The 27,057-nt window shown below is 43.6% G+C and overlaps 1 protein-coding gene across 1 annotated transcript in view; it reads right to left on the bottom strand.

The window, feature by feature from the left end:
* Positions 1 to 27,057, bottom strand: part of SPTLC3 (serine palmitoyltransferase long chain base subunit 3) — a 126,758-nt gene that overhangs the window by 5,749 nt on the left and 93,952 nt on the right. The window contains exons 8-10 of the mRNA XM_054021441.1: positions 22,347 to 22,566; positions 20,917 to 21,043; positions 1,617 to 1,752 (exon numbers count right to left, since the gene is read on the bottom strand). Of these exons, the coding sequence (XP_053877416.1) occupies positions 1,617 to 1,752; positions 20,917 to 21,043; positions 22,347 to 22,566 (483 nt within the window). The remainder of the gene's footprint in view (positions 1 to 1,616; positions 1,753 to 20,916; positions 21,044 to 22,346; positions 22,567 to 27,057) is intronic.

Genomic DNA, 27,057 nt, shown 5'->3' with positions numbered 1-27,057 from the left:
ACTCTCCACTGCCTTGCAGCTTGTGTAGTCATTTTCATCTTTGCAAAGCGACTGTCAGATACAATCACTGATGTAAGTGAGCAGAGAATTCTGATTAGGAGCAATTTGCAATCACTGAGCACAGGTGCAAATGTCTATGTAAAGTGTAAGGCAGCAAGAATCAGACTCAATATCAGGCAAATATTTAGACGAACAGATGGTGATGAATAAAAATTAATGCCATTTAGATCAAATTTCATTGAACAAGGCACTGAACATAAAGTAGAACGATGGTCTTGTCGCTGCAGCACGAGACTGGGACTTGGGAGACCTGGGGCTAATTCCTGGCTCTGCCAAAGACTCCCTGAATGGGTCGGTCATTTAACCTCTGTGTGTCATTTCCCCACCTGTGAAATGGGGAGAACAGCTACCTGCTCAGTGTCCCTAGGAGAAAATTGTTCATATTTGTGAGGTAAGTAATGCAGAGGGACAGAGATCGATTCATAACACTTAGCGTGGATTAATTGGCCTCAACTACAACCCATTCTACCAATGTGTGCAAATGGGTAGAGGAGACTGTGGCCACAAATAAACTGATCCAAAGAGGAAGCATGCATGAGCCACTGGGACAGCTACAGAGGGGCTCTGACAAACAACTTCATGAGGGAGTTCCAGAGATGGGGCCCCAATGCTGAGAAGTTTCTGCACCTTGACCACTGAACTTCCAGATGGCAAGGGGAGACATCTTGGTTGATCTCCAATGCCTCAAGAGGGAAACAAGATGATTTTGCAACTAAAGTTGTCTCCCATTTCTCCCCAGGCCAGTTATTAGGGTTGTGTTCTGGGCTGAGGATTTTCTATAGCTCATAAGACCTGTTTTCTGCCCGTCAGATAGTCCTTGCAAGAGGGCTTGATAAATAGTTAAACTTCAGACTAAAAGGATCCTGGTGTAACTGGGAGACAGGGGAGTTCACTATTCCCCACAGATCCTGAAACGCTTATGGACGCTTGGCCATAAAAGGGCACAAGTTCTCCGTGCAAGAGCTGGCCTGTGATCACATGGGAATGAGTAAGCAATTATTCGGATGGCTTTACTGTTACCAGGTCTGATGGGCCAGGGTAGGACCCATATTTATGGTATCTCAGAAACAAAGGCTCCTCCCGAGAGCTACTTTTGCAAAGACTCCAACTCCCTACGCTCTGGGCCTTCGTTGAGAAGGTAATAGTCAATCAAGACATAAGTCAATCAAGAGATATCATCACATACCGTAAAATGGTGAAATGTATGTCAGTCTAAGACATGTCATATCTTAGATGGAAAACAATGAAATACCTTCAAAATAATTAGACAATGCGCAGCTTTTAAAATTATTATAATTTTTGCAAAACATCAATAGAAATTGAAAGAAGAGTTTTGATTTTTTAAAAATTCTATACACTCATTTAGTGTACGGAGAAGCTGGCTCCAAATTAAGGCCAGGATTCAATTTAAAGCTACCTATGGCAAGTTCACTGAAAGGAAGAAATTTCTCCCTTGCAACATCTACAGCAAGTAGCCGGATTGAATACTTTAAAACGTACCCTCCATATAATGTTTGTGTAGTTTGTTTGCCTGCAAGGCACATTTCAGTACTTACCCTATTTTACCAGGCATATAAAGGAGCAAGGGGACGACAGGGGAATCATCATTTCCATATACAATGAAGCCCATTTCATGCAGTCTCCGCCGGAAGTATCTTGTGTTTTCTCCTAGCTGGCGCACTCTCTGAAGCCCTGAAATGAGACAGTCATGAAATCAGTCAGGGCACAGATCCCAATGGAGCTTCTCTCCAGGAAAAACAAACAACCAAACAACCAAAACAGGGTTGTGTAAGTTTCAGAACCATTTAGCTATCCGTGAGATCTTTACGTAGCTATTGGAGCCTCAAGTTAAATATTTAGTGAGTCCAACTGTTCAAGCCACATAAATACAGAGGCACATACTGAATTTATGTAACAACAGTGCAACTCCACTGATTTCTGCTGAATTATGCCTGACCAACATTGGCATGAAATGAAACTCAAACCTAATGTATTCAGACACAAACACCTAAAGCCAGGAGTATTCTCTCTCTGTCTCGCTGGACATAGATTATAGTGCATAATATAGTTTAAAAGGACATGCTGGATGAAATATACTCATTGGCAGCAACGGTGGTCTGGTATGACAGTATCTGGTATACATCCATCCAATTCTATGATTGTTCTTCCCTGATTAAAAATTTCCTGCTATATCCTTGTGCTGGCAAGATGTGCAAATTCCATTCAAAATAGTTGCAGAGATTTTTCAATCGTAACCTATTTTCACAGGCTCTTGTTCAAGGAAACCCGATTCCACATGTCCCATGTCCGAATCGCACTGCAAATTCATAGACCAGGTTCAGGTTCTCATGGGTTTGCACCTGTACACATGAGCTGGCCAAGAACAGAAGTGAAACTGGTAGCCATGGAAGAACGAAAGCAGAATTCATCTTACTGCATTTGAGTACCATCCCTTCTGGAAGACAGAGGCTGCTCACTTCCTACGCCTCTAGCACCCTCCCTTGCTAGCCTAGAGCTAGTGAAACATTTCTGGCTAAAGCAAACAAGGAACAATTAAAGAGAGGCTAGAAAGTCAGCTTTGTATTTTTTCACCTTTAAAAAAAATATTGCGCCCACCATTCTTTTGAAAACAATGCTGAAGTAACCATTTTTTCCACACATACATCTTGAGGTCTTCCTCTCACCCTCCTCACAATTTAGTGCACAGGCACAGACTTTCTAATGTGGCAGGGGGTGCCTAACCCCTCGGTCTGCCCCAGGCCCTGCCTCACCCCTTCCTCTAAGGCCCCTCCCCCACTCCACTTCTTCCCCTCCCCCAGCACGCCACGCCCTCGCTCCTCCCCCTCCCTCCCAAAGCCTCCTGCATGCTGCAAAACAGCTGACTGTGGCGGGTGGGAGGTGGGGGGAAGGAGGGGGAGGCACTGATCAGCAGGGCCTGCTGGCGGGTGGCAAACACTGGCAGGCTGGGGGAGCTGATAGGGGGCTGCTGTTGGGTGCTCAAAACCCACCATTTTTTCCCCATGGGTGCTCCGGCGCCTATGATTAAGCGTACATATTTATAAGACGAGCCAAATAAAAATGTTTTGCAATAGAAAATACAGAGGTAGGGAAGGGGAAACCATTTTTTAAAAAATCCTTCAAAATCTTTACTTCGGAAAAAGGCAAACGAGTCCCATACAAATGCAGTTCCACATGCACCGTAAACAAAAAGGGTAAAGGAATATCTGATATCAAACTACCTACAAGAGTGTAACATGAAAGCATTACATAAAGTCTCGGGCAGTGGTTAATAGTTCAGAGGAACAAAGGAACTGCCAGACTGGATTAGAGCCCAAAGGTCCATATAGTCCAGTGTCCCATCACGGACAGTGTCCAGCACTATTCTGCCATCAGGTCCGAAGCGGGGTGCCGCGGTTTTTTTTGAAAAGCTACATATGAGGACAAGGGGGGGAAAGCTGCCTGTCTCACTGCCCCGCCTCCTCTGGGGCTGAGCAACCAATCACAGCTCAATCACCCTCTCTTCCCCACTCTGCTCCTGTGTGAGCGATGGGTCGGCTCCTTTGCCCCTCCCATTCCCTCCCGCAGCTGCTGGCTGGGGCGGGGAGAGGGGGAAAAAGCCCCTGGAGCTCGAGGTGTGCCATGGCAGAGAAAAGGTTGGGAACCACTGCTTTGGAGGAAGTTGTAAGAACCCTGCAGTAGACAGATGTGGGGTAATCTGCCCCGCACGTAGGGTATCAGCCTGGTTTCTAATAGTTAGGGATTGGCTTAAGCCCTTATGCCCAAGCTTTAATATCCCGTCTATGTTTTGCTGCTAGTAATTATGATAATTCTGGATCTTGCTGATATCCATATAAATATCTAATACATTTTTGGATCTTATTAACTTCTTGGCCTCAACAATGTCCCATGGCAAGGTCAGGGCCATCTGCTTCCCTCTGCTTCTGTAAATTGCTCCATGGAGGCCCAAAAGAGAAAGAGCCAGTTCCATGGCACGCTTCCTCCTTTCTCTCAACCCACGGCAGGCAGCTGATCACTAGTCTGGAAGGGGTAGGCTGGGAGGCCAGATGAGCTCAACGGCATTCTCCCACCCCCAAGCCACAGGAGAAAGCAACACAAGCTACAGCAAACAAAGCCTGTCCTCTGTGCTCCACTGGGGGAGAAGAGAGTGACAGGACCAGGAGTTGGCTGCCCAAGACAGCTACATAAGCTAAGTCAAGAATTCGGCCTATCAGATATTATCAGAGTTGAAGGATGACTTTTGATCATTGTAGATCATGTGAAATGATTAAAGACACTTCAACAATATTTCAGATGTATTAATTTTCTTACTAAGTGACATCCAGGGATGTCTGCATGGCAAGAAATTGCATTCATATAATGTTTTTAGTTGCTTTGGAAAGCACTTTTACTTATATCAATGTTGAACAGAAAACAGCAATACAGGTCAAACAAGTGTCTTGAAATTCATTCAGACATTTGAAATATTACACAGTTGCTTTTATTTAATCTCACATATTACAGTCTATTAAAATGATTTTCTACTCCTATTGTTTTGATGGCAGCCTAAGTTGAATGTATTTTAAAATAAATTGTTCTTTCCCCCGCTGTCAACCTTGCAAATAGATCAAACGCATACAACATGTAATGCATGTGTAGTTACACTAAAGTTGTATATAAGCAGTTCCATCCAATTCTAGAATAGCTATACAAGTCATAACATTATGTATATTACCCACATTAATTTGGAAAGTAGAATCCCCAGCTGATGATCAGTTTACACCCTGAAGCAAGAGAACTCATAGACCTTGTCATTTTTTTAATGCTAGGTAGTGTAACAGATGTTCTTCCAATTCATAAAATTGTATTTGTCCCAGTCATGTCCTGTAGCATTGATTATTATGAAATAATTATATGTTGAATTAGAAAGTATTTCCTTGTATCTGTTCTAAATTTGTTGCCTTCCAACTGAGAGTGTCCATTTGTTTTTGTGGTATGGGAAAGGGGTAAATAGGAATGTTTAGAATCATAGACTATCAGGGTTGGAAGGGACCTCAGGAGGTCATTCACCTTCACTATACTATGCTGTTCATTGTTTTACAGACCTTCACCATATGCTCTCAGTCTCATTTTTATTCTTTCCAAACTAAATAATCCCTGTCTTTTTACACTCTCCTTTACACATCTTCTTCTAATACCTCTGATCTTTCCAGTTGCTACTTTCCTTCTGGTGATTCCAGTAATTGAGGAGATGGCATGATACCATGTTCCAAGATGTATAATAACCATGTAAAAGTATCCATGTGCTTTATTCCCTAAATATCAGTCATGCCCCCCTGGCATGTTTCTGGCTTGCCTGTCCCCTGTCCCCTGCAGCTCGAATGGCAGCAGGCCGCCCCCGCCCTTCCCCCCCCCCAACTCACTCACAGGGGCTGAGTGATCTGGAGCCTCCTTCCCCCCATGGCATGCTGGGCCCCTGTCCCCGGCAGCCTGGCTGCCACTGCCTCCCAGCCAGGCTCTCTCAGGCAGAAGTGGTTCCATCCATTGTCAGAAGCTCTGGGACTTTTCACAACTCTCGCTATTTTTGACTGGGAAGTTGAGTGAAGACCACATAGAATCATAGAATATTAGGGTTGGAAGAGAGACCTCAGGAGGTCATCTAGTCCAATCCCCCGCTCAAAGTAGGATCAACACCAACATATAGTAGTACTGGTCCATTAGGCACTCCAGCATAAGGATCAGATTGTCCTTGGTTCTTGCATAGAGGGAGAGAAGAAGGATGAGTTGTGCAAGGGCCAGGGAGCACTGCAGTCACTGGGAGCATAGAGAATGCTCCTTCCATTTTGTCCCAGGTGCATGATCCACCTTAAAGGAGGCAGGGAGGAGACAAGGCCATGGAGCTGACTGGGAGGAGCAGCATGTACCATCAAATGAATGGTGTAGCTGTGTGATATGGTACAATCCTTCCGGTGTGCCCCATGGGGCAGTGCATCTCCGTATCACACTCAACAGAGACCAGTGGCTAATGCCACAGTCTAGCCCTTAATCCTTTTCCACTGTAAGAATTGCCCATGTTTTACTGCCTACATCTTAAACAGCCTATACTGCATGACAGGGCCTCGTCTCTCAACCCACGTTTCCTCAATAGCACTGCAGAAAGGACTTTCAGTAACAGCTTCTGGAATGTGTAAACAAGTTATGTCCACGAGTTCCTTTGTTGTATGCAGTGTTGTGGTAGCCATGTCAGTCCCAGGATATTAGAAAGACAAGGTGGATGAGGATAAAAATAAATAAATAAACAAACAAATAAATAAAAGAAATTACATCACCCACCTTGTCTCTCCATGAGTTCCTTGCTCGATTATTTTGTGGGTGCTTTCAGAGAATACCTTTGCCACACTAATTTCTCCCCATCAGTTTATACTCCCCATAATTCTATATAACACAGTTTTCTCAGCAAGAAATCCCAGGACTCCTGGATTTACTCTTTCTATTTTTATTAAAAGTTGGCACCATAATTGGCCATCCTCCAGTCCTTTGTTTTAATAGTAGCCTAGATGGTCTACCCTTCAGTTCCTTTAGAACTCTGATGAGTGCCATCTGGAGATTTATTGCCATCTAATCAGCTTTTTCATTTTTGATACCTTTATCTCCAACAGTACTTCATCTTTATTACCTGTGAAGGATAACCACAAATAGACATTTCCCCCCCATTCCTGTCTTCCTGGTGGGGTGAAGACTGATGCAAAAAAATCCCACTTAGCTTCCTTATTATTTCCTCCTTTATATCTAGCTAACCCTAGCTTCTTAATTCTGATATACTTCATATATGTGTAATGTGTTTGCAGGGCCGGCTCTGGCTTTTTTGCCGCCCCAGGCAAAAAAGCCGCCGGCCGCCCCCCTGCGGGGGGGGGGGCGGGGCGGCTGGAGCCCCGGGGGGCCGGGCGGAGGGGGGCCGGAGCCCTGGGAGGAGGGCGGTGAGCCCCAGTGGGGGCTCCGCTCTTCCCCCGGCGGCCAGAGCGCAGGGGGCAGGGCGGCGAGAGGGCGGCGAGCCCCAGCCAGGGCTCGCCGCTCTCCCCCCGGCCGCCAGGGGGAGGGTGCCAGGGGGGAGGGCGGCCAGAGCGCCGGGGGGAGGGCGGCGAGCCCGGCCGTGGCCCCGCTCTCTCCGGGGGCCGGAACGCCGCGCCGCCCCCCTCCAGGTGCCGCCCCAAGCACAAGCTTGGTGGGCTGGTGCCTGGAGCCGGCTCTGTGTGTTTGGGTCAACAGCTTTAGCTCTTTGTGCTTCAAATTCCCTCAGAATCACAATTTTGTCTTTCCTTGTAGTAATGTCCCTTGGACTGAATTTGCATTATTAAGAGGATTCCTTTTTTTTGCCCGAATGAACTTTTACAAACCTGGGGCTGAACTGTGGTATCCCATTCACAGGAAGGTGCAATTCATCATGTCCAGAGGGCCTGAACAAAGTTTATGTGCCACTCCAGTTCATTTACTCATATGACCAATCCCATGGGCTTCGCTGGGACTAACTGCATGAGCAAATGCTCACCAACGTAAGTAGAATTTCCATAGTTGGGCTTTTGGCATTCAACTGTTGCCCTACTCTTCCCCGGTTTTTGTTCTCAGGAATGCAGACTTTGTGACTCTAATCAGGTAATTCTTTAGCCTTCTCCATTCGGATTCTATGGATTTTCATTTCCTAACTTTCCCCTTCAGGCTGTATCAAACTTCCTCTTTAAAAAGAAAATAAAATCCACTTTTCTGGAAAGGTGCCATCACAGTACTATCTCCTGGCATGGTCCCTTGCTGAGGTCATGTCAAATGGTATCCTTTTATGTCATTGGGCCAAATGAGGCAGTTAGAAAAAGAGCCATAGAATGGTGAAGAGTGTGGTAAGTTAAAAGTGATCTTCCAAATAAAAAAATGGGTTTCTACCCTTTTTGGTTTTAATGAGGCATAAAAAAAGATGTAAAGCGTTTTTATTTGCCAAGGTATTCTTTCCTGCTTGTTTTTTATCTTAGAAAAAAAGCAGGAATATCAAGCCTAATCTTCCCTCTTTAAGCTGGGGGACTCATTGGAGGACTGGAGAACTGGAGTTAACTTCCTCAGCCATCACTTAAAGGGTAGTATTGCTGAATGTTTCAGAAAAAGAGCTTTTCTCCCAAGCCCTTGCCAGGAGTTAGAATGAACCAACTCAATCTCTCTCTCACCTATGCCTTATGTGGCCCTGTTATGATCATTCCATGTTGACAACATTTAATAATATAAAATCCGGATAAGCTCATTTGTCTCTAAAAGTCTCTTCCCCTCTCAGTTGCTCAAGTCCTCCAGCAAAAGCAGGGGAGTAGAGAATCAATATTTATGTTAAAAAAAGAAGCAGTGAAAAATCACTTATGTTTGAAAAACCTTTCAGTCCTTTCTACATCACAAGGAAACAGATTTCTAGCAGATTTTGTTGCTTCCCGTATCTTTAACAGCTTGATTGCACAACCATGTTTCCAGTAAGAGGTCCATATCACATGCTTCATTACTTCATTTCTGTTTCTATAGATTCTACAGTGAATCCAGCTCTGGCTCATCCAGAATTTTTATTCAGATAGTCTAGGAATTCTTTGTGGTTAGTACCATTGCTCCATTGCTGCAAGTGAACCTGTTTTAGATTTCCCCCCAGTAAATACAATAACCCATAGATTATTCTTCTCACTAAAGCTTCAGAAATTCTGATCATGTCTCCCAATACAAAGTATTTCAACTTCTCTCTTTTGTTTGTGAAGTGTACAATATCGGGTACTCTACATGAATAGTTTTTACTCTTAATACCTATTTTTATTTACTTCTTTCTGCTGACTCCATCCACTTACTGTATTGCTGTTCCTTGGTTCCCCATTCTCCAACCTGGTCCAGCTGTGATTACTGTGTTAACCCCTATTACTAGCTAGGTACTGAGCAGATGGCATTGTCAGACTACACTGTTCCTCAACACCTGTTATCTTTCATTCTCTTCCCTTTTGGTTAAAGTGGGTATCACCACACCTATGCAAGCCCTGTTCCTCTAATCATTTCCTACTGCTTAATAAATTCTAGGTTTAGCTGAGATCTATTGCTTCATCCCTTTTGTATCTCATCTAGTCGAGATGCTCTCCTGACAAGCTTCTGGCTGGGAAATTTATAGGGAAACTGGGACTTGCTCTATAGTGATCAGTGTTTTGTTGAACAAATTAAAAGATCCCATAAAACCACTGCATTTGTAACTTCATGCACAAAACTGCCCACGCAGACAACTGGTTAGTTACAGTTTCTGCCATTCAGTTTAAAACGTTCTGTGTAAGAAATCTGCTGGGTTAGTAGAGGCCACAAATAGTTTAACCATCTCTCCCGTGCTGCTAAAACAAAAACAGCTGTGCCAGAGCAAGGAAAACAAATGAAACACAAAAGCATCCTACTACAAAGCTTTCCAGTCTCTAATAAAAACAATAGTCTGTGGTATTTCCAAAAGTATTTTTGGTGTAGTAGCTTTCAAAAAAAACCAGGAGGAAATATTGAGGGGCTCGGGCGGGGGACCACAGAATAGCTTGACTGAAATCTACAAAATGAAAGTTCTCCCTTCATTTAGTAACATGTTATTAGTACCTCTTAATGCATAGAAAGAAGTGTGTGTGTGTGTGTGTCTTAAAGATTAAAAATAACTGTAGTATTTTAACACTACCCAATCTAATACCTAAACTCTCCGTCCACTGCATTTGAAACTACTGACTTTTCAACTAGGGAAAGTTTTCATAGATGCAGATATTGCTGGGGGATGTAGTTTAAGATGTCTCCTTTCTAGTCAGCTATTTACCACAACGCTGGAAAGAGAGTCTCAGCCATTCAAAAGTCCAGGCTTTTAAATATTTATCAAAACTATTGGATCATTGCATAGAGCTGACAAATAAAAAATATGTAACAATTTAAAGTGCAGGTTATATTCATTCCCTATTAAGGGAAAAATCCCACCCCGGAGTGATGTGGCTATACTGACATAAGTTGGTAGAATAGCCTCAGACAAGCTCCTCAAAACTGAATATCCAACCACCCCAAATCTACATCCTTAGACAATTTGTAAGTGCGGAGGGAGTGTTCTCCTTTGGAGCATGCCCACAGGGCTCAATTCAGGACATTCAAATGCTGATGTAGGAATGCCTTTTAAAACAGTGTGACATCCCAGAACATTAGACTCAGAATGTTAACACCATTTTGCTGTGGATGGAAAAAGCCTAGAAAAAGATCAGAAAATGGATGAATTCTGGATAGTAAGGTGATCTCTGAGGGAGAGAATACTGGAAGAGGATGGGCAGGTGGGTGACCATTTCTTTACCAAGCCTCACCACTTTCCTTTCTGATGTTAAGTTTTTTGGTTACAGACCACCTACTTGCCTCATACACATTGTCATCTGATGTAGTACTGCTCCACTACTACCATATATAATCAGTTATTTATCTCGTACGCTACAGTGGTAGGTGCAGCAGACAAATCTCAAGTTTGCAATTATATTTCAACGCTCCTTTTGTTTTTAGTTTTATGAGTCTCTTCAATACTAGATGTAAGGGGAGCTTTGGGTAAAGCACAGGCTTTCATTTGAAGGGCCTAATTTCCCTCCCACATACCTGACCCCAATTTCTTCCCCAGGCTTGCTGGCTCCCTTTGCCGGCTGGCTGAATTGAGGAGGCAAAGCCTACTCTTTGCCCCTGCCCATTTATTCCCCATCACATGTGGGAGGGGAGAAGTAGTTTTGTGGAGGCTGCCTAGGGTGACCAGACAGCAAGGGTGAAAAATCGGGAGAGGGGGTGGGGAGTAATAGGAGCTTATATAAGAAAAAGACCCAAAAATCGTGACTGTCCCTATAAAAATCGGGATATCTGGTCACCCTAAGGCCGCCACCCCACCTGCATTGTGACCTGGAATATGGGTAATCAGTGCAAAGGGACAGGAGGTGCCCAATGCCTTCTCATTGTCTTGAGTGAGCTCTCTGGGTACAAACCTGCTTTGACTGGAGTCTCGCAATGTGAGTGTTGAATTCAATAGCCTAACTGTCTGAGGACCAGATTCTTAGCTGGCGTAAATCATTGACTTCAATGGAACTAGGCTGATTTACACAAGCAAATTATCTTACCCTCTGACTGCAAAATTATCATCCCTCTCAAGCAAAGTTTCTTTTACTCTTCCAAAGACATTTGTTTTTCACTTCTGAAAGCTTTTAACCAGCAAAGACTTTAGATGTGTCCAACTTCTGCACAACATTTTTACCTTTGAACTCCACATGAAGGTTTTTAAACCTTGGAAATTCTTACTCAACATATTGAAACCAGGAACAAGCAACCTGTAGCCTTTAATGTTTATATCTCAGGTGTATGTTCACTGAAAGAGGGTTATTTTTCCTGAATCTGTTCCAGAGAAGATAATCCCGCTCTTTGTACTTTTCCTCAGCATACAGTGGGCTAAGCAAGACACAAATTCACCTGCTTTAATCTTCTCCAGCTGTTTTTTCATGGGGACTTTTTAGATAATTAGTCATCCAATCAAACTTCTACATACCAGTGTCAGACTGTCTCTTCAATCTATGTTCCTGAGATACAGAACTTTACTCCCCTGCCTTCCTCTAGTAACAACTAGATAGTAAAATGAAAACTTTAATAGGCTGCAAATTTTTTTGAAAAACAATAGCTGTTCTTCTCCCCTAAACAGTTACAGATGGACTGATTTTCTTTCCTTCTCTGGTTCCACTATAGAAGTAACACATATGTACCTCCATGTGCACTAAATCACAAATAGAACATTATAAAACCAGGGTGCCTAAAGGAAATGAACTCTAAGATAACAGTTCTGTATAAAAACAACTTTGTTATGGATTAGGGAGAAGCAAAGGGATTTTCTTCTACACTAACACCACCTATAAACCAAAATGATTTAGACTAATACTCCTGCTAAATAAGCCTTTAAGGACTAGAATCAGTCTAATTTTAACTGTGAATTAAGTTTTCAGAGAAAAAGCAATGGTAATTTCAAATAAAGGACAGAGAAGAGGAAGAATTGTACAAAATGCTGTTGATTTTTTTATTGGCCAGGTATGTACAGGCACGTACACACAATATTGATAATGCAGTATCATGTACATTAAAAGCACCTTGCATGAAAACAGGGAGAGAGGGACAAGCCCTTGCTGTGCATATTTATTACCAAACACAGGTGATTAATCACAAAGCATGTCAGTCCCTCAGCTGAAAGCCAGCCAGCACACATTGCACTACATCTGTAACATATTAGGTATTACTGAAATGCCAAGGATCTAAATGCATTTAGGAAAGGCAAGTCTCTCTTTTGTGTTCCTCAGACTGATTACCCACTGCCAATTGGAGTAATACGACAGCAGCAAGCTTCTTCTGGAACTGCTGGGGAATGGAAAGGTCTGCTATCTCTAGAATGAAGAAGGTACCCTGACGTGCCATGGAACGCTGTATTATCGCCTATTGTAAAAATGAGGTTTTGCTTACGAAACGCCAGTTGTGAACCCCTTGCTCATGCTGAGTAATTCCTATTTCCTTGACTTCAGTACCACTACTGGAGGGAATAATTGCACACAAGTGTGTGCAAAGGAGTTCACAGTCTGACTTCATAAGAAAAACTGTGAGATTGATTTCCATGTTAGTCTGTGGATCTCTTTCACAACTTCTTTCTCTAATGCTTAATTTGAGACTAAGGGGAGATCATTATTGTGCGAGGGATTATCAAAAGCACCCAGCATTGGCCTCTGTCCAGGTATGCCGGAATGGGGGGAGGGGCGGGGGCCAGGGCCCCATCACTTTTAAAAGGGGGAGGGCTATTCCCTCCCACTTTTTACCATCTATAAGGGTGAGTGACAGGGGAGAGGGCGTGGAGAGGTGCAAGCAGGGTGTGGGGTCTTGGGGGGAAGAGGCAGAGTGGGGGCAGGGCTTTGGGGGAAGGGGTGGTACAACGGTGGGAGTTTGGGGAGAGGGAGCAGTGAGGGGGCAGGGCGTTGGGGAAAGAGGAGGCATGGGGGAAAGGGGCAGTGCGGGGCCACAGGCGCGCACCAGTGGCCCTCCACTTTTAGGGAGCTTCTGCCACTCCTGTCTCTGTCCCAGTGGTGGAATGAATGGGGGGAAGCAGGGGTGACCGCACCCCTAGCAGCCATTAGGTGTATGCGTGGCGCCTTTTGTGGCACGGAGAGTGAGCCCGCCCTACACTCACACGGTAGCGGTGGCTCCTGGCCCATGGAACTAGGCTCAGCTTCCTGCTAAGGCATTGCAGCATGGTGCACGAGGTCGCATAGTGCCCAGGTTGCAATGCCTGGAGGAGGGAGCTGGGTAATGCTGCAGGACGGGAGCTGCCTCTGCCAAGTGAGTGCAGGGCAGGTTTGCTCTCCAGCTCACCACCAATGACCCATCACCCCACCCCCTGCCCTCCAGTGGCAAAACCTCACTCCAGCACTGCTCTATTCTCACTGACGTCAACAGAAAATCTTCCACTGACTTCAACAGGAGCAGCATTACGCCGCTGTTGAGTACTTTTGAAAGTCTTGCTCTATAAGCCTATTACTCAAGTCCCCTTGCCTGGTAGAATCAATAGTCCATTGTTCTCTAGGGACGCAATTCTCCCACATATAGGGTGAGGAGTACCTTACTCTGCAGGTGGCGCCGTTGAAATCAGCGCAATTACATTCAGGGTTTGTTCTGCTTCAGCTTGAGTACTGGTGGCAGAATCCAACCTGACTCATCATCTGCTGCTGAGAAAATGGCTATGATGCAAGGCCCGGATCCAGCCAGGCACTTAAGCATTTTAAGCACATCACACCTGGGTAGTCACATTGCATTTAATGAGAATATTCATCGGCTTAAAATTAAGCATATCCTTAAGTGTTCTGCTGGATCAAGACCTAAGAGAAGCGATTGCAGCTCATAATAAAAGACAAGAAGAAAATCTTAGGGATTTGAAACGAATGTAGTTCATCATGGATGGCTCCAATCCTGCAAGCTGCTGCGAGTGGGTGCTGGGACCTGCCCACACAGAGGAGCTTGCAGCATTAAGGCCTCAGATTTTAGAAGAGACACCGACAGCCATATTTAGTTTTACAAAACATGAAAGGCCAGATTTTCAAAAGAGCTCAGCTCCCATTTAGCACTGGAATCAGGAGCTGAGCTCCTTTGAAAATCTGGTGCCAATTGTGGGTGCTGAGCATGTTTGAAAATCTGGTCCTATGTTTTTACAAAACCCAAGACAAATGTAAATGTTTCCAGGGATTCAGCGCCAATTTTTAAAATAAACCTTTAAAAAACAAAAACATATTCCCCGGCAGGTTTTGCAATCCAAAGATGCCAGCTTTGATCTAGTACATGAGAACTCAATTCTGACGACAAACTACTAGTCCCATTTTCAATTTCCAAGCAGAGAGAGCAATTGTGATCCAAACTTAAACCAAAGACCATAAATAGTGAAAGTCATTTGCATTTTAAAAATATCTTGTCTGTTTTAATAATCTCAGGTATTGTTTTGTAACATGCATGAGGACAGTAGCTTCTTAAGAATATATTTAAAAACTGACAGAGTTCCATAAAAGCATATAGGAAGGAATGCTACTTTATTGTCAATGAATTACCACGTATTAAATAGAAAAAATATGACTTTTGAACTGCTTCATTAGCAAGTTACATCACTACATTTTATTCTTCGTCAGTATGGAAACTGCTTTTGTTTGTTAGCAGTCTTAAATCTGTCCACTCAGTGGTTCTGTTTTGTTACCTATCAAATTTAAGTGTAAAAATATGCTCGTGATATTCTCAATAAGAGAAAAAGGTGCAAGGTCACAGCTGGAAGGGGCTAGCATGGCTTTCTCAGGCCTAATCCTAGTCGAGAAGCTCTGTCAGTGCCTTACAGGCAAGTACGCATAGTATAAGCTATATTAAAAATCAGACAAAGTCCAAGTATTCTGAGCCAAGTGCAGGCTCATCTAGGGGCTAAAACAGCTGTTGAGTTTCCTGAGGTATCTCCAGTGGTGCAATGAGAAGCCATGAAGAGAAGGTATAAAGAATATATATATAATCCAAACTATAAAGTGAATGTCATGGGAACTTCTGCTTACCATATCCCATATGAATGAAGAAGGGTATATTTGAGATTAAAAGGCAATGCAAGTTTAAAAGGGATAAAATGACTTTAAAACAAAACAAAACAAAACACCGCGAACTATCCTATAGAACTCACTGCTATATGGTATTAGTGAGGAATATAGTTACAGCTGTGAAAGGTTCATACAGGGATTAGACACTTGTATTCTATTAACAATTGTATTATATGAACTACAATAGAACATTTGCAATTACTCTATCTAGGATAAACATTGCAGATGCTATGAGTCCTCAAGCTTTAGTGCCTGAACTGACATATCGACTCAGGGAGAGGTTTCCTCCTCTTCAACTAAGAATGCTCTAATACTGAACAAATGGCTAGAGGCATTATGGAATTTTTCACCATTTTCTGAATCCTCTGGCACAGGCCATTGTGGAGGCAGAATACTTAACTACATGGACCATTAATTAGAGGGAGCCTGGCATTTCCTGGTTCGATTTGCTCAGTGAACAGGAGAAAACAAGGTAGAATGAAGGGTATGCAGTAATGTACTCATGGATTCTGTAAAACTGTTACAGGCCATCTAGTGTACATAAGATAGTCAAGAGATATTGGTGAAATGATCATGAAATGGTGCTTGATGGCTTCAGGACTCTATCACAAATTCTGTGCCAGGTATTCATTTGTAGATAAATTTTGGGGGAGACCTTGTATTTCCTGCATCTCTTTTTAATTATGTAATGTGGGAGTTTTTGAATGATAAAATGGAACATCCCACTGAAAGTAAAACACATTTTGCCAGTGGGTACACAGCTATTTGCTAACAGTAGAGGAATGGTGAGACTCAGGACTCCTGGGTTCTATTCCATGTTCTGAGAGGAGTATACCGCACTATATTCCTGTCCCACCCAAGCCTGAAATCTTTGCTCCTGTCCCTCCAATATATCCATGTCCCAGTTTTAGACCTTCCCTTCCCAACCCAACCTGCAACCCCTTCTTAGTCCCAGTCTTCCCCTTTATCCCAATGTCCTCCAACTCCATCCCTTATCTCAGTCCACTACCTTCCCACCAAACTCTAACAAGTCTCTACAGAACACTTGAAATGGAGATGTTTCAGAGACTCACATATGGGTGGATTTTCACAAAGATGGCAAAAGGCACAACCTTGACATCAGGATGACCTTGTGCCAAGTTTCAAAGCATGGAAGTGTTAGAGCTACTCGATGAAACATCTATACATTGTTTTGCCCATGTTAAATATTCTTACGTTTCCCTAACTTTATTGAGAGAAACAACAGAACTTTTTTTGTTGAAATAAATAAATAAAAAAATAAATTTGGCCATAGGCAGACACCTGGCATCCATGGAAAATTTCAGTCTGAAAGGTTGAAGTTTGGCAAAGTTATAAGGAACTGAAAACAGGGGCTTATCATGGAAACTGTTGGGCAACACTGACTGCAGATATCAATACCCGCAATGCCTTTAATTATTTATATATATTTTATATATAAAAATGAGGAGTCTTTGTGGCACCTTAGAGACTAACAAATTTATTTGGGCATAAGATTTCGTGGGCTAGAACCCACTTCATCACCACTAGTGCACACATGTATCTACTCATACCCTCCAGTCATGCATCCATTAATTAGATCTTGGAAATTCAAACCTTGTTTTCTTTTTCAACCAAGCATAATCATGCTAAAGCAAAATAACTGCAGAAAAAACAACAGCAAATCGATCATTTTGATACACGAGAAGGTAAACACAAACACTGGCTGCATTTCTGGGCTTTGATTACATCCAATGTGTAAGCACATTTCTCTTGCTCTACTCGAAGTCAGATGTTTACCAGATCAAGGCAGAGTTACTTTAACAACTAATGGAAGGCAGGGTGGAAGCCCTATAACTAACTTGGGAAATGTAAAACAAAACTGAGCAAAGCACTAGAAAATATACTATAGGGAATAACCTGGAAGCTGTAAGGGACTGACTAGTCACTAAATGATCAAATAGGTCTTACCCTGTCTGATTTCTGTACATCTATCATTCTAGGATCCAGTGATGAAGACAACTGTAAGAACGGGACAAATGTACTCATTTGCCACCAAGGTATTTCACTGTCTCTCTCTTTGTTAAGTTAACATGGAAAACTCACCAAGTTGTATTTTCTTTCCTTTTCAAAATACTTAATACATGTGCTGGCAGTTTTCCTAGATATCTGAGAGTCAGCACCTCTCCACCTACAGGAATATCTGTCGGAGGGGAAACACTTTGTGAGGCTCTCCTTATAGAGAGTCCCCCAAACCATTCTGTGGGGAATGGGAACGGGAACAGCTTTACTCCCATGCAATGAATTCCATTCTCACAATCCAGCAGACCCTCAGGGAGAGGCCATCCCTCCTCACTTGCTCTGGGGTTCCAGACTCATCTCCATTCCATGGTAACACACAACTCATTGCAACTTGCCTACTGGGGCCTCCTCTGCCACTGGGACCTACCCTGAAATGGAGGCTTCCCCAGTACAGAGGAGTCTGTGAAAAAGGTAATATGGCCTGCAGCCATGTTATCTTTCCTGGGTAATTGTCATAGGGCTCTTGGAATACCCATACCCACCTTTACCCATTCCTCATGAAGACCCCATTCTTCATAGAGTTTTCTGTGTGTTCCTTAATTTGGGGTTGGGAAGAGAAACGTGTGCATAGAGGTGGATTACTTAACCTTCTGCACGGGAGAGATAAACTCCATATGTTGATGGTGTCTTCCATTTTGGGATTTAGGGATGTCAGCTTGTCTGAGTTGAGACTTTCCCATCATGTGGCATGTTGCCCCACAAGGATCATTCAAAAATTAACAGCTGCTATTTTATATTATATTAGTGCACAAGGGCCCCAGCCAAGTTCAGGGCCCTGCTGTGCTAGGTGCTAAGCAAACATCTAGGAAGATTCAACCAGAGCACGCTCTCTCTCTCTTTTTCTTTTTACATTCTGAGCCACAACCTCTGTTCCTGATGCCAAAGCAGCATCAAAGCCCGATGACCTGATGCTCAATACATTTGTATTCAATTTTACAAGGCAAATTAAAATAAATTGCCAGAGCTAACAGATAAGCGAAGCAACTCAGTTCATGTAAAAATACATTGTGTCACTAAACTACATTGCTGCTCACAGAACTTTTTCTGAAACTCTAATCCTCCAAATCACCTAGGGATGGACAGCTTTAAAGGCCCTCTCTTGAACCCAGATCTCCTATCAGAGTGCCCTACACTGTACACAGAATCATGTTACCCCAAAGCCATTTGTAAGTAGCTCTGAAAGGCTGAGATTAGAAATGCTCTACAGATAGAATGCTTTACATACCATGTGTCTTAGGCCCTAAAGATATAACTCTTGAAAAGGGTTAGTACAATATTGCCCTCTGTTGGTGAGCATTTTTATAAAACTGATTCAGAGGATTATATAATGTATCAGGACCATTTGAATGTACAGGAGGCAAAATACAAGGAATACATCAGAGTGAGTCTCTTATATCAGATGCTACATAGATTTTACTATCCCCAACCCTTACCTTTCAAATTGGAGAGTATAACAACAACTTCCTTAATCCAGTTTGGATTATCTGCCTAAATGACTAAAATATTGTTTCCCCAGCCTGCAGGCATCACAATGGAATGTTTCTAGATTCCAAGTAACCTTAATTTTTGCTAGTGCACTGAAGTGAATTTTGGTATTTTGGGCCAGATTCTCCATTCCTCCTTTTCTGCACTGGCACCTTGCAAATGCTGGTCTGGACCAGAGGACCCATTGGCCTCGGTGAAAATCTAAATAGCCCCAGGCTGGTTTGCAACAGTGCTCTATGGGGCATTGCATCAGTACAAAATAGTTGGAGTGCAGTCTGATGTGGCCATGCCTCCATCACTCTCCATCCTCTGCTTGCCCCCCAGCCCAGGACTATGAGGGAAGGCCACCAGGAAGTCATTGAGTAGCTCTTCTCCGGGCAGGGACCCCTACTACAAGAAGATTCTACCTTCTTTATAAATGAGCTGCTGTTCAAGACACAATCCAGCTCTTCAAGTGTATGTTATACATAAAATTGCAAAATCCACATCATTCTCCCTAAACACCTCCAGAAAATTCAAATGCATTGGTACATCAGCTATTACACCTAGGTTAGGATACATTTAAGTCCTAGGAGCTTGGATATATGTCAGTAACATACTGCAGTAGTAGCAGATAGTTACATAACACCTGTAGGAGAACACTTCAACCTCCCTGGCCACACAATTGCAGATGTAAAGGTAGCCATCTTACAGCAAAAAAACTTCAGGACCAGACTTCAAAGAGAAACTGCTGAGCTCCAGTTCATTTGCAAATTTGACACCATCAGCTCAGGATTAAACAAAGACTGTGAATGGCTAGCCAACTACAAAAGTAGTTTCTCCTGCCTTGGTGTTCACACCTCAACTGCTAGAAGAGGGCCTCATCCTCCCTGATTGAACTAACCTCATTATTTCCAGACTGATTCTTGCCTGCATATTTATACCTGCCTCTGGAAATTTCCATTACATGCATCTGACAAAGTGGGCATTCACCCACGAAAGCTTATGCTCCAATACATCTGTTAGTCTTTAAGGTGCCACAGGACTCTTCGTTGCTTTTTACATAACACAGTTGTTCTATCGTTTATATAGTGTACATTATACAGAGACTCTGATCCTTGGCTACATTAAAGCAGATCCCGTATCACAGAAGGAATACAAATAAGACTTATCCTCCATAAATGACATCAACACATCTTTATTGAGTTTCTCTAGAACTTGGGAACAAAGCATGTTTGAAAACAAATTTAACTTCAGGACACTGCAGTCTAGTTACAAATTTAAGTGTAACATTGTCATAATTTTAGTAGTACCATCCTATACAGTGTCACACCTGGGTAGAAAGTCTATGGCATGCTTTCAACTGTTTGCTGTTTCAAACATTTACATTCATCAAGAACATCATGCAGCAACCCCTCTATTGAGACAAGGCTGAGTTTGAAACTCTGGGAATGGTCTCTAAGTAGTATTTTTATTGCAATATCTAAGCCCAACAAGATGATTAATGAGAGATCCTCAGCTTTAACTCTGAACTCATGCTGTGAAGTCAATCATAAGATTTAAAGAGTTTATATCCTTTTCATATACGTTTTTGGGAAGCTATGTGGTCTAGTGGCTAGAAAAGGCACTTGAGAGCAAGGACTCCAGAGAGGCACTTCCATCTCTGCCACTGTCTTGCTCTGTGACCTCAAAAAAATCACCTAACCATAGGGTGACCAGACAGCAAATGTGAAAAATCGGGATGGGGTGGGGGTTGGGGGTAATAGGAGCCTATATAAGAAAAAGACCCAAAAATCGGGACTGTCCCTATAAAATTGGGACATCTAGTCACCCTACCTAACCACTGCGTGCCTCCAGTTTACTCAACAGCAAAACAGACATCTTCTTGCAGGAGTGTTGTGAAGCTTAGTTTGATAATGGCTTCCAGTGTACTCTGAGATCATTGATAAAACTTAGCATAAGTATGTAGGGGCATGCTAGGATGGATATGATAGATAGTACAATGTGAATGACTGCATTTACATTGCATTTTTTACCATACTTTTCTACTGCCTTTGGGACCTTTGTTGTTGGAAGGTATTTTTTGCTCCTTGTCAGTAAATGCTAAGATTCTAAATAAAATGTGTGTAGTTAATAAAAGGGGTCTTACCTTGTGTTGTTCCGTCTAGTCCCATGACACATTTCATCGACCGAATGATCTGCTCTGCTACAGGTGGACACATAGATGTGGCATAAATAGCACTGTGCGAGTGAGTTCGTAAAAAATCCACAAGTTCCTTAAACAAGTGAAACAAAATTTGAATTCACTTTGAATTGTCAGGAGAGGAGAACGCCTTCCCAACTACTGATACAGGTGAGGACATATGGAGATCAAGGATATTTGACTGAGACATTTCATGACTGATTTATTTTCTTAATTGTTATTAAAAATCCATGGTCTGAAGAAATACAGGTGATACTTGGCAAATGTAAATCCTTTAAAATGTAAGCTATGCACCTGCAGCTGAAACAAAGCTACAAACTAGAATACTGCTTTGCTTATATGATGAGAATCTTTACAGAAGTAGGGTAGGGTAGGGGGAGGGGAACCTGGCCTCACTGAGGCACTAATCAACAAGCTGCATTTAAAATACAGAATTGTCCCACCTTTCAGAAGGATGAATGTGATGGGCAAATGGCAAATAGTGCAGTTTGTCTCCCATTGGATTTAGCAGAAGAAAAGTAACCTCACTAGTGTCTGTATTCAACTTCACAATAGTCTTATTAGTTTGTCTTTAATATAAGGCTGAACCCTACCTAGCAGTTCCACCAAAATCCATGGCAACTCCCCATTGCCATGTGCTCCCCACTTTAACATACTCCTTAGTCCTTGACACATGCTTCTGCATAAGCTTAAAATGAAAACAGGCCCCAATCATGCAATTGGATCCACCACCTGCCTGAACCCCTACACACCTGTGCAGAGCACTACAGACTTAAATGGGACTCGATGTGGGCCTGGGGATTTGTGCTAGTGGCTCTGAATGCAATTCTTAGGCCCTGATGCTGCAGGGATGCCTCCCCTGCCACTTACCTGAGCCAAAGGACTTTATACAAACTAGGAAAAGTCATAAGTAGGAGGCCTAGTTACAGGACATAAAGGTTTAAGGCCTTGTGTACACAGGAAAGTTTTACCAGTTGTACTGATATAATTTACATGTATAGTTATACCAGCGTAATCCCAAACTGGGCATGCAAATCTGTACATCAAAGCGTATCTAGTCAAGCACAGAGCTGGCTGAATATCCCCATTATTTGTAAAGCTCTCCACTCAGGTTTGGGACAAAAGTACCAATAGCCCAGCAAATTACCTAATATGAATATCAAACAAAAATAAGAAAACTGAATATTTTACCCATTCCAACAAACAGAATAGCTGAACAGTTCAATCATTCATTTGGGATCCAAACAGGAGCGGTGCATTCTCTATAATAGCACTACTATGTGGCAGATTATATGGAAAGGCAGTTATATATGCCATGCACAGATAGGATGCCATTTGTTTTAGTGTCAAACAGAGACTAGAAGTTTTCTATTTACCTTCTTGCCAGCTATGTATCCTCCAGCTGCTCCAAAGCTTTTGGTGAAGGTACCCATCAATACATCGACATCTTCAGGGTCCATTCCAAAATATTCCACGACTCCCCGGCCGGTGGGTCCCACAGCACCAATGCTGTGAGCTTCATCCAAGTAGAGGTAGGCTTTGTATCTCTTCTTCAAGGCGACTATCTCTGGCAGGCGCACAATGGAACCTTCCATGCTAGAGAACGAGAATTGCTAATGAATCTTTTAATCCCCATCTCTCTTTAAATCTTAGCACTATGGTACACATTATGGACGGCAGGGTTACCTGATACCAAAAAAGGCCTCTTTAAAGCTCAAACCAAATTCGTAGCTCAAAGAAAAACTGGGAAGTCTTAATGCCCATTGCTGAGCAGGCAGTCACTCACATGAGCAGTCCCAGTGACTTCCTTGGTGTTTTTGCAAATTATCAGCCCTACTTCTGCATGCAGAAAAGAGAAGAGAAGGGAAGGGTTCAAATGACATGCTGGACTTTATCCAGATTAGTGTATATAATTCAATACAACCCCCCCACAATTAGAAGGTATTTGCAACTCTGGCCCCCCACTTATGTCCATATGCCCCCACTCTGACAACATTTACAGGTTATAAAGGCAACAGATCCAGGCAGAATTCCCCCAGTGCAGGAGAAGTCTAGGGTAGCACAGGTGGGAGCCAGGGACAGAGAGATTTATATAGATGAGCTTCAGAGCAGCCCACAGGCACATGTGGGGAGGCTCCCTAATTTAAGGCAGACTTGGCTCTTGGAGAAGGAACAATCTGGAGGTTCAAAGGTGACTTAAAGTGATCTTTGACTCCTTTGCTCCTAGCCTGTCTCTTTCAGGGGATGCCACACACGATCTAGCACTGTACAGGAAAAGATCCTTAATATTTTATGTTTTTTTCTCCTTAGTACGAGAGCAGAATTCAATATGCTGCATTGATGCATTAACAGCATCTTGACACTCCTAGGGAAAAAAGGAAAAGAAACCCAGCGCACTCTCGGTAGTTACCTCAATAGGGTAGGTGAACAGCAGGAATTAGCCTGTAAGATGAACTCCCCAGGAAATAAGTTAGAAATCCACTTTAATGCAAGGCAGTTTAGTTATCCGTACCTTTGCTGTGGACACTATTATGCCTTGAAAACCTGGGTGAGATTACCAAGGAAGCTTATCACCAGATACCTTCAGATGTATTCAATAGTTTATTTTTACAGTGAGTTAAACTTGTTCTCTTGCACTAGCTGTGGTGAGGGAAAAAACATCTGAAAGTGCTAACATATTTCATACCAAAACCAAGGTGCTGTGTGCCAAGCAAAACCTACATTCTGTGGGGAGGCCCCCTGCTCAGGTGGGTCAAATTGGAAATCTTGAGGCAGCTCCAGCTACATTGAAAAATGGAGCCTGTTCCCCCAATTAAATGTGCAAATGAGTAATACAGTCAGTATGGCCTCCCGGCGTTATTTATCTCGATATCAGTTTCAAACTGTTTTATGCTGCACTCACAGATTTTAGTATTTGCAACATGTAGCTGCATTGTACAAGTTATAATGGAGAAAGTTTGGCAGTCAAGTAGGGGAGGTTTGGCAGTCTGGGGTGGGGCGCGGCCCAGTCCAGCCCCCCCGGCCGAGCGGCTCCCTCTGGCGGCCGGCCGGCCCAGGCCAAGAGGCTCTGGCCCCAGTGTCTCCCACCCGGCTTGGCTCGGGCCCTAGGGCAGTCTGCCCCCTCCCCTGAACACTCCGCCCCTCTGCTCCTCCCCCTCCCCTGCTTCCCGCGAATCAAATGTTCGTGGGAAGACGGAAACAGGGAGGCAGCAGGTAAACTGGGGCTGGGGAGGGGTGTGGCCCAGTCCTGCCCCCCCGGCCGAGTGGCTCCCTGTGGCGGCCGGCCGGCCCAGGCCAAGAGGCTCTGGCCCCAGTGTCTCCCGCCCGGCTCGGCTCGGGCCCTAGGGCGCCGGCCCTGGTTCCGGCCGAGTGGCTCCGGCCCACCCTGGCCCCGGCAGCCCCAGCGGGCCCGGCCCCTGGCCGAGCACCGCCGGCCCCAGTGGCCCCATCCCCCGTCCAAGCACCGCCGGCCCCAGTGGCTTTGGCCGGGACCCAAGTCCCACGACCCCTCCCTCCCTGTTTTCCTGGACATGTCCGGCTTTTTGGGATTTCCACCCGGATGGGGATTTGAGGCCCAAAAAGCTGGACATGTCCGGGAAAATCCGGATGTATGGTAACCCTAATTGTGCCTCATGGGCTCAGCGTGCATGGGGCCTGTGCAGATTACACTATTCGTTTAGGATGGCGCAGACTGCTCCTCCTCACTCAACTGGTCTTTTCCTCTGTGAGGTAATGCGGAGGAAGTGGGTGAGGCCTTGATTCTGCTTCCTTCCTGTTTCTTTTGGGGCAGTGTGTGCCTCAGGAGAGCACAGGGACTGCAGCAGTGACAGAGGCCCTCATTTCGGCTGCACAATGTAGTTGGGGAAGCAATCTGTGCACCCCAGTTTCCTGCCTCCCTCTTGGGGCATTTCCACCAGAATCTGGCCCCAAATTAATCTACGAAGCTGAACAATGAGTGCATGCTGTCACTGTCAGGGAAACAGGATTGGGTACAGAAGTACTGTCACTGTCAGGGAAACAGGATTGGGTACAGAAGTCCGACATTGCTGTCTTAGTGCCTCAAACCCAGCCCAACTGGAATTTGTCAGAGTTCAGACCTGGCCTGGTGGAGTTTTGTATGGTCCTTTTGGCCTATAACTTCTGAAGCTGTTTTCCTTCACACAGTACTCTGTCTGCAGCCCTCCGCTGTTCGCTCTGCAGTGCATCGTAGGGCCAGCCTCCCACACAAAAATGACCGTGACCTGTTCACAACACTGATGTCCCCTGACCTAGTTACAACAGTTCAGATCTGTACTGCAGACAGGATCTTAACTGCGTTCTGGGCCAGGGCTGAAGCGTCGGTTACATACAAGGTTTTAGCTGTGCTACATAACTTGGTCACAACATGATTACGTCCCAGTTGCTCTACAATGCCAATCAAGTTTTAACGAGGCCACGAGACAAAAGTGTTGGAAAGAGGTCCCCTGGCAAGGTTTATACAGGACACAAATGATGTAGTTTCTGAATCACTGAGTTTAGGTCCTGATTCAAATCCCATCATAGTTAATGGGAATTCTTTCCATTGGCTAAAATGAGCTTTGGAGACTGGGAGATGGAAGAGACATATCACCGTAGGTCAACTAAATCTTCTCTGTCTGGCAATGCAGGTTTACTCTATACAGCACACTGACAGCATTTTATCCAGTTTCATTTTAGAATTCTCGGGCAACTGGGCTTCTATCATTTTTCTCAGTAGACTGAGGCCTTTCCATAGCCTTATTCATTGCACTGTCAAGAAGATTGATTTTACTGATATTCAGACAGCCATTTCCCCTTCTTAATTTCATCACACAACTCCTAGATATGCCAGCATGTAATACCCTTCCAATCTCTGCAGATTTACTCTAACCCTTCCAGTATTTGAAGACTTATCATATCCCTTTCTTCAGTCATTGCTCAGATTACATATAAATCTTTCCTTATAAGTCAATCCCTTTGGCCCCTTGATCATGTCTGTCATGGGTCTTTAAACTCCTTTCCTCTGATCTGATATACAACTAGATACACACGCTGTATTCGTGTTGATCTTGATCTTCCAAAATACACACATTAAATCTTAATCTTTGCTTTTAGCATTATTTTCTTTGGTAAACTTTGTCACAGTGCGGCATTTAGGAGACTTGACACAGACTTCTCTAGTTTGTGGTTTACAGCAACAGTTTAAAAAGTCAAATAAATTACAGTGTTTTGAAATGTTAGGAAGCAGCCATTGATTGATTAACCCCTTTTTGTTGGTCTCTGGCCAGTGACGTAAAATGTTACCCCTTTGGACGAAGGGGCTGGCAATCACCTAATAGCAGGATATAAAAAATTGCCTTAATAGGCTGCCTAGAGTACTGGCACTGAATCGCAAAAAAACCTCAAGTATACATGAAAATGCACTGGACAGTATCCAAGCGATCAGAGAAATATGACCACGTCAAATTAAAATGAAAATGGAAAAAAGTTTGATGAAAAACCATCGGTTTTGACCATTGTATGTTGCCCCTCAATTGTTGCCTTGGGCCTTGGCCCATCTGACTCATAAGTAAATATGTTACTAGGTAGCACAAATCTACCAGAAACTGAGCAAGAATGCAGTAATTGACTGATCCTGAACTGAAAACAGTAGAAGCCAAGGAAAACACTAGCTAGAATTTAGATAATAGAGACATGATTTAGCAAGTCAATTTAATTTCTGCCATGGACCCTGCCAAAACTTGTTCATGCTTTTGTACTGAGGATTGATGGCCATGTGGTCTCTCTCAGCTTGGACTGAATATGGAATAAATTTACTCTCAAACTAGTCCAAGTTAAAAGCCAGCGTTCATTAATAGTTACATTTACCTGTGCTGAGCTTTCCTTTTCTGAATGTTAAATAAATTTTATAAAACTGAAATGTTTTCTCACTGTTTATTTGACACCCAGCTTGGGTCCTTTATAAGCTGTGGGCCAAATTCTGCATTTACTTATCCCCATGCAAACTCAGTGGGCTATGATTCTGAAACACCAAACACCACGGTGGCTCGCAGTAGTTCTTTTCAACTTTTGCCAGTTTGATAAGTCAAG

The sequence above is a fragment of the Malaclemys terrapin genome, chromosome 3 (assembly GCF_027887155.1).
Source record: "Malaclemys terrapin pileata isolate rMalTer1 chromosome 3, rMalTer1.hap1, whole genome shotgun sequence".
NCBI lineage: Eukaryota > Metazoa > Chordata > Testudines > Emydidae > Malaclemys > Malaclemys terrapin.
This window is presented reverse-complemented; position numbering and strand designations above follow the sequence as displayed.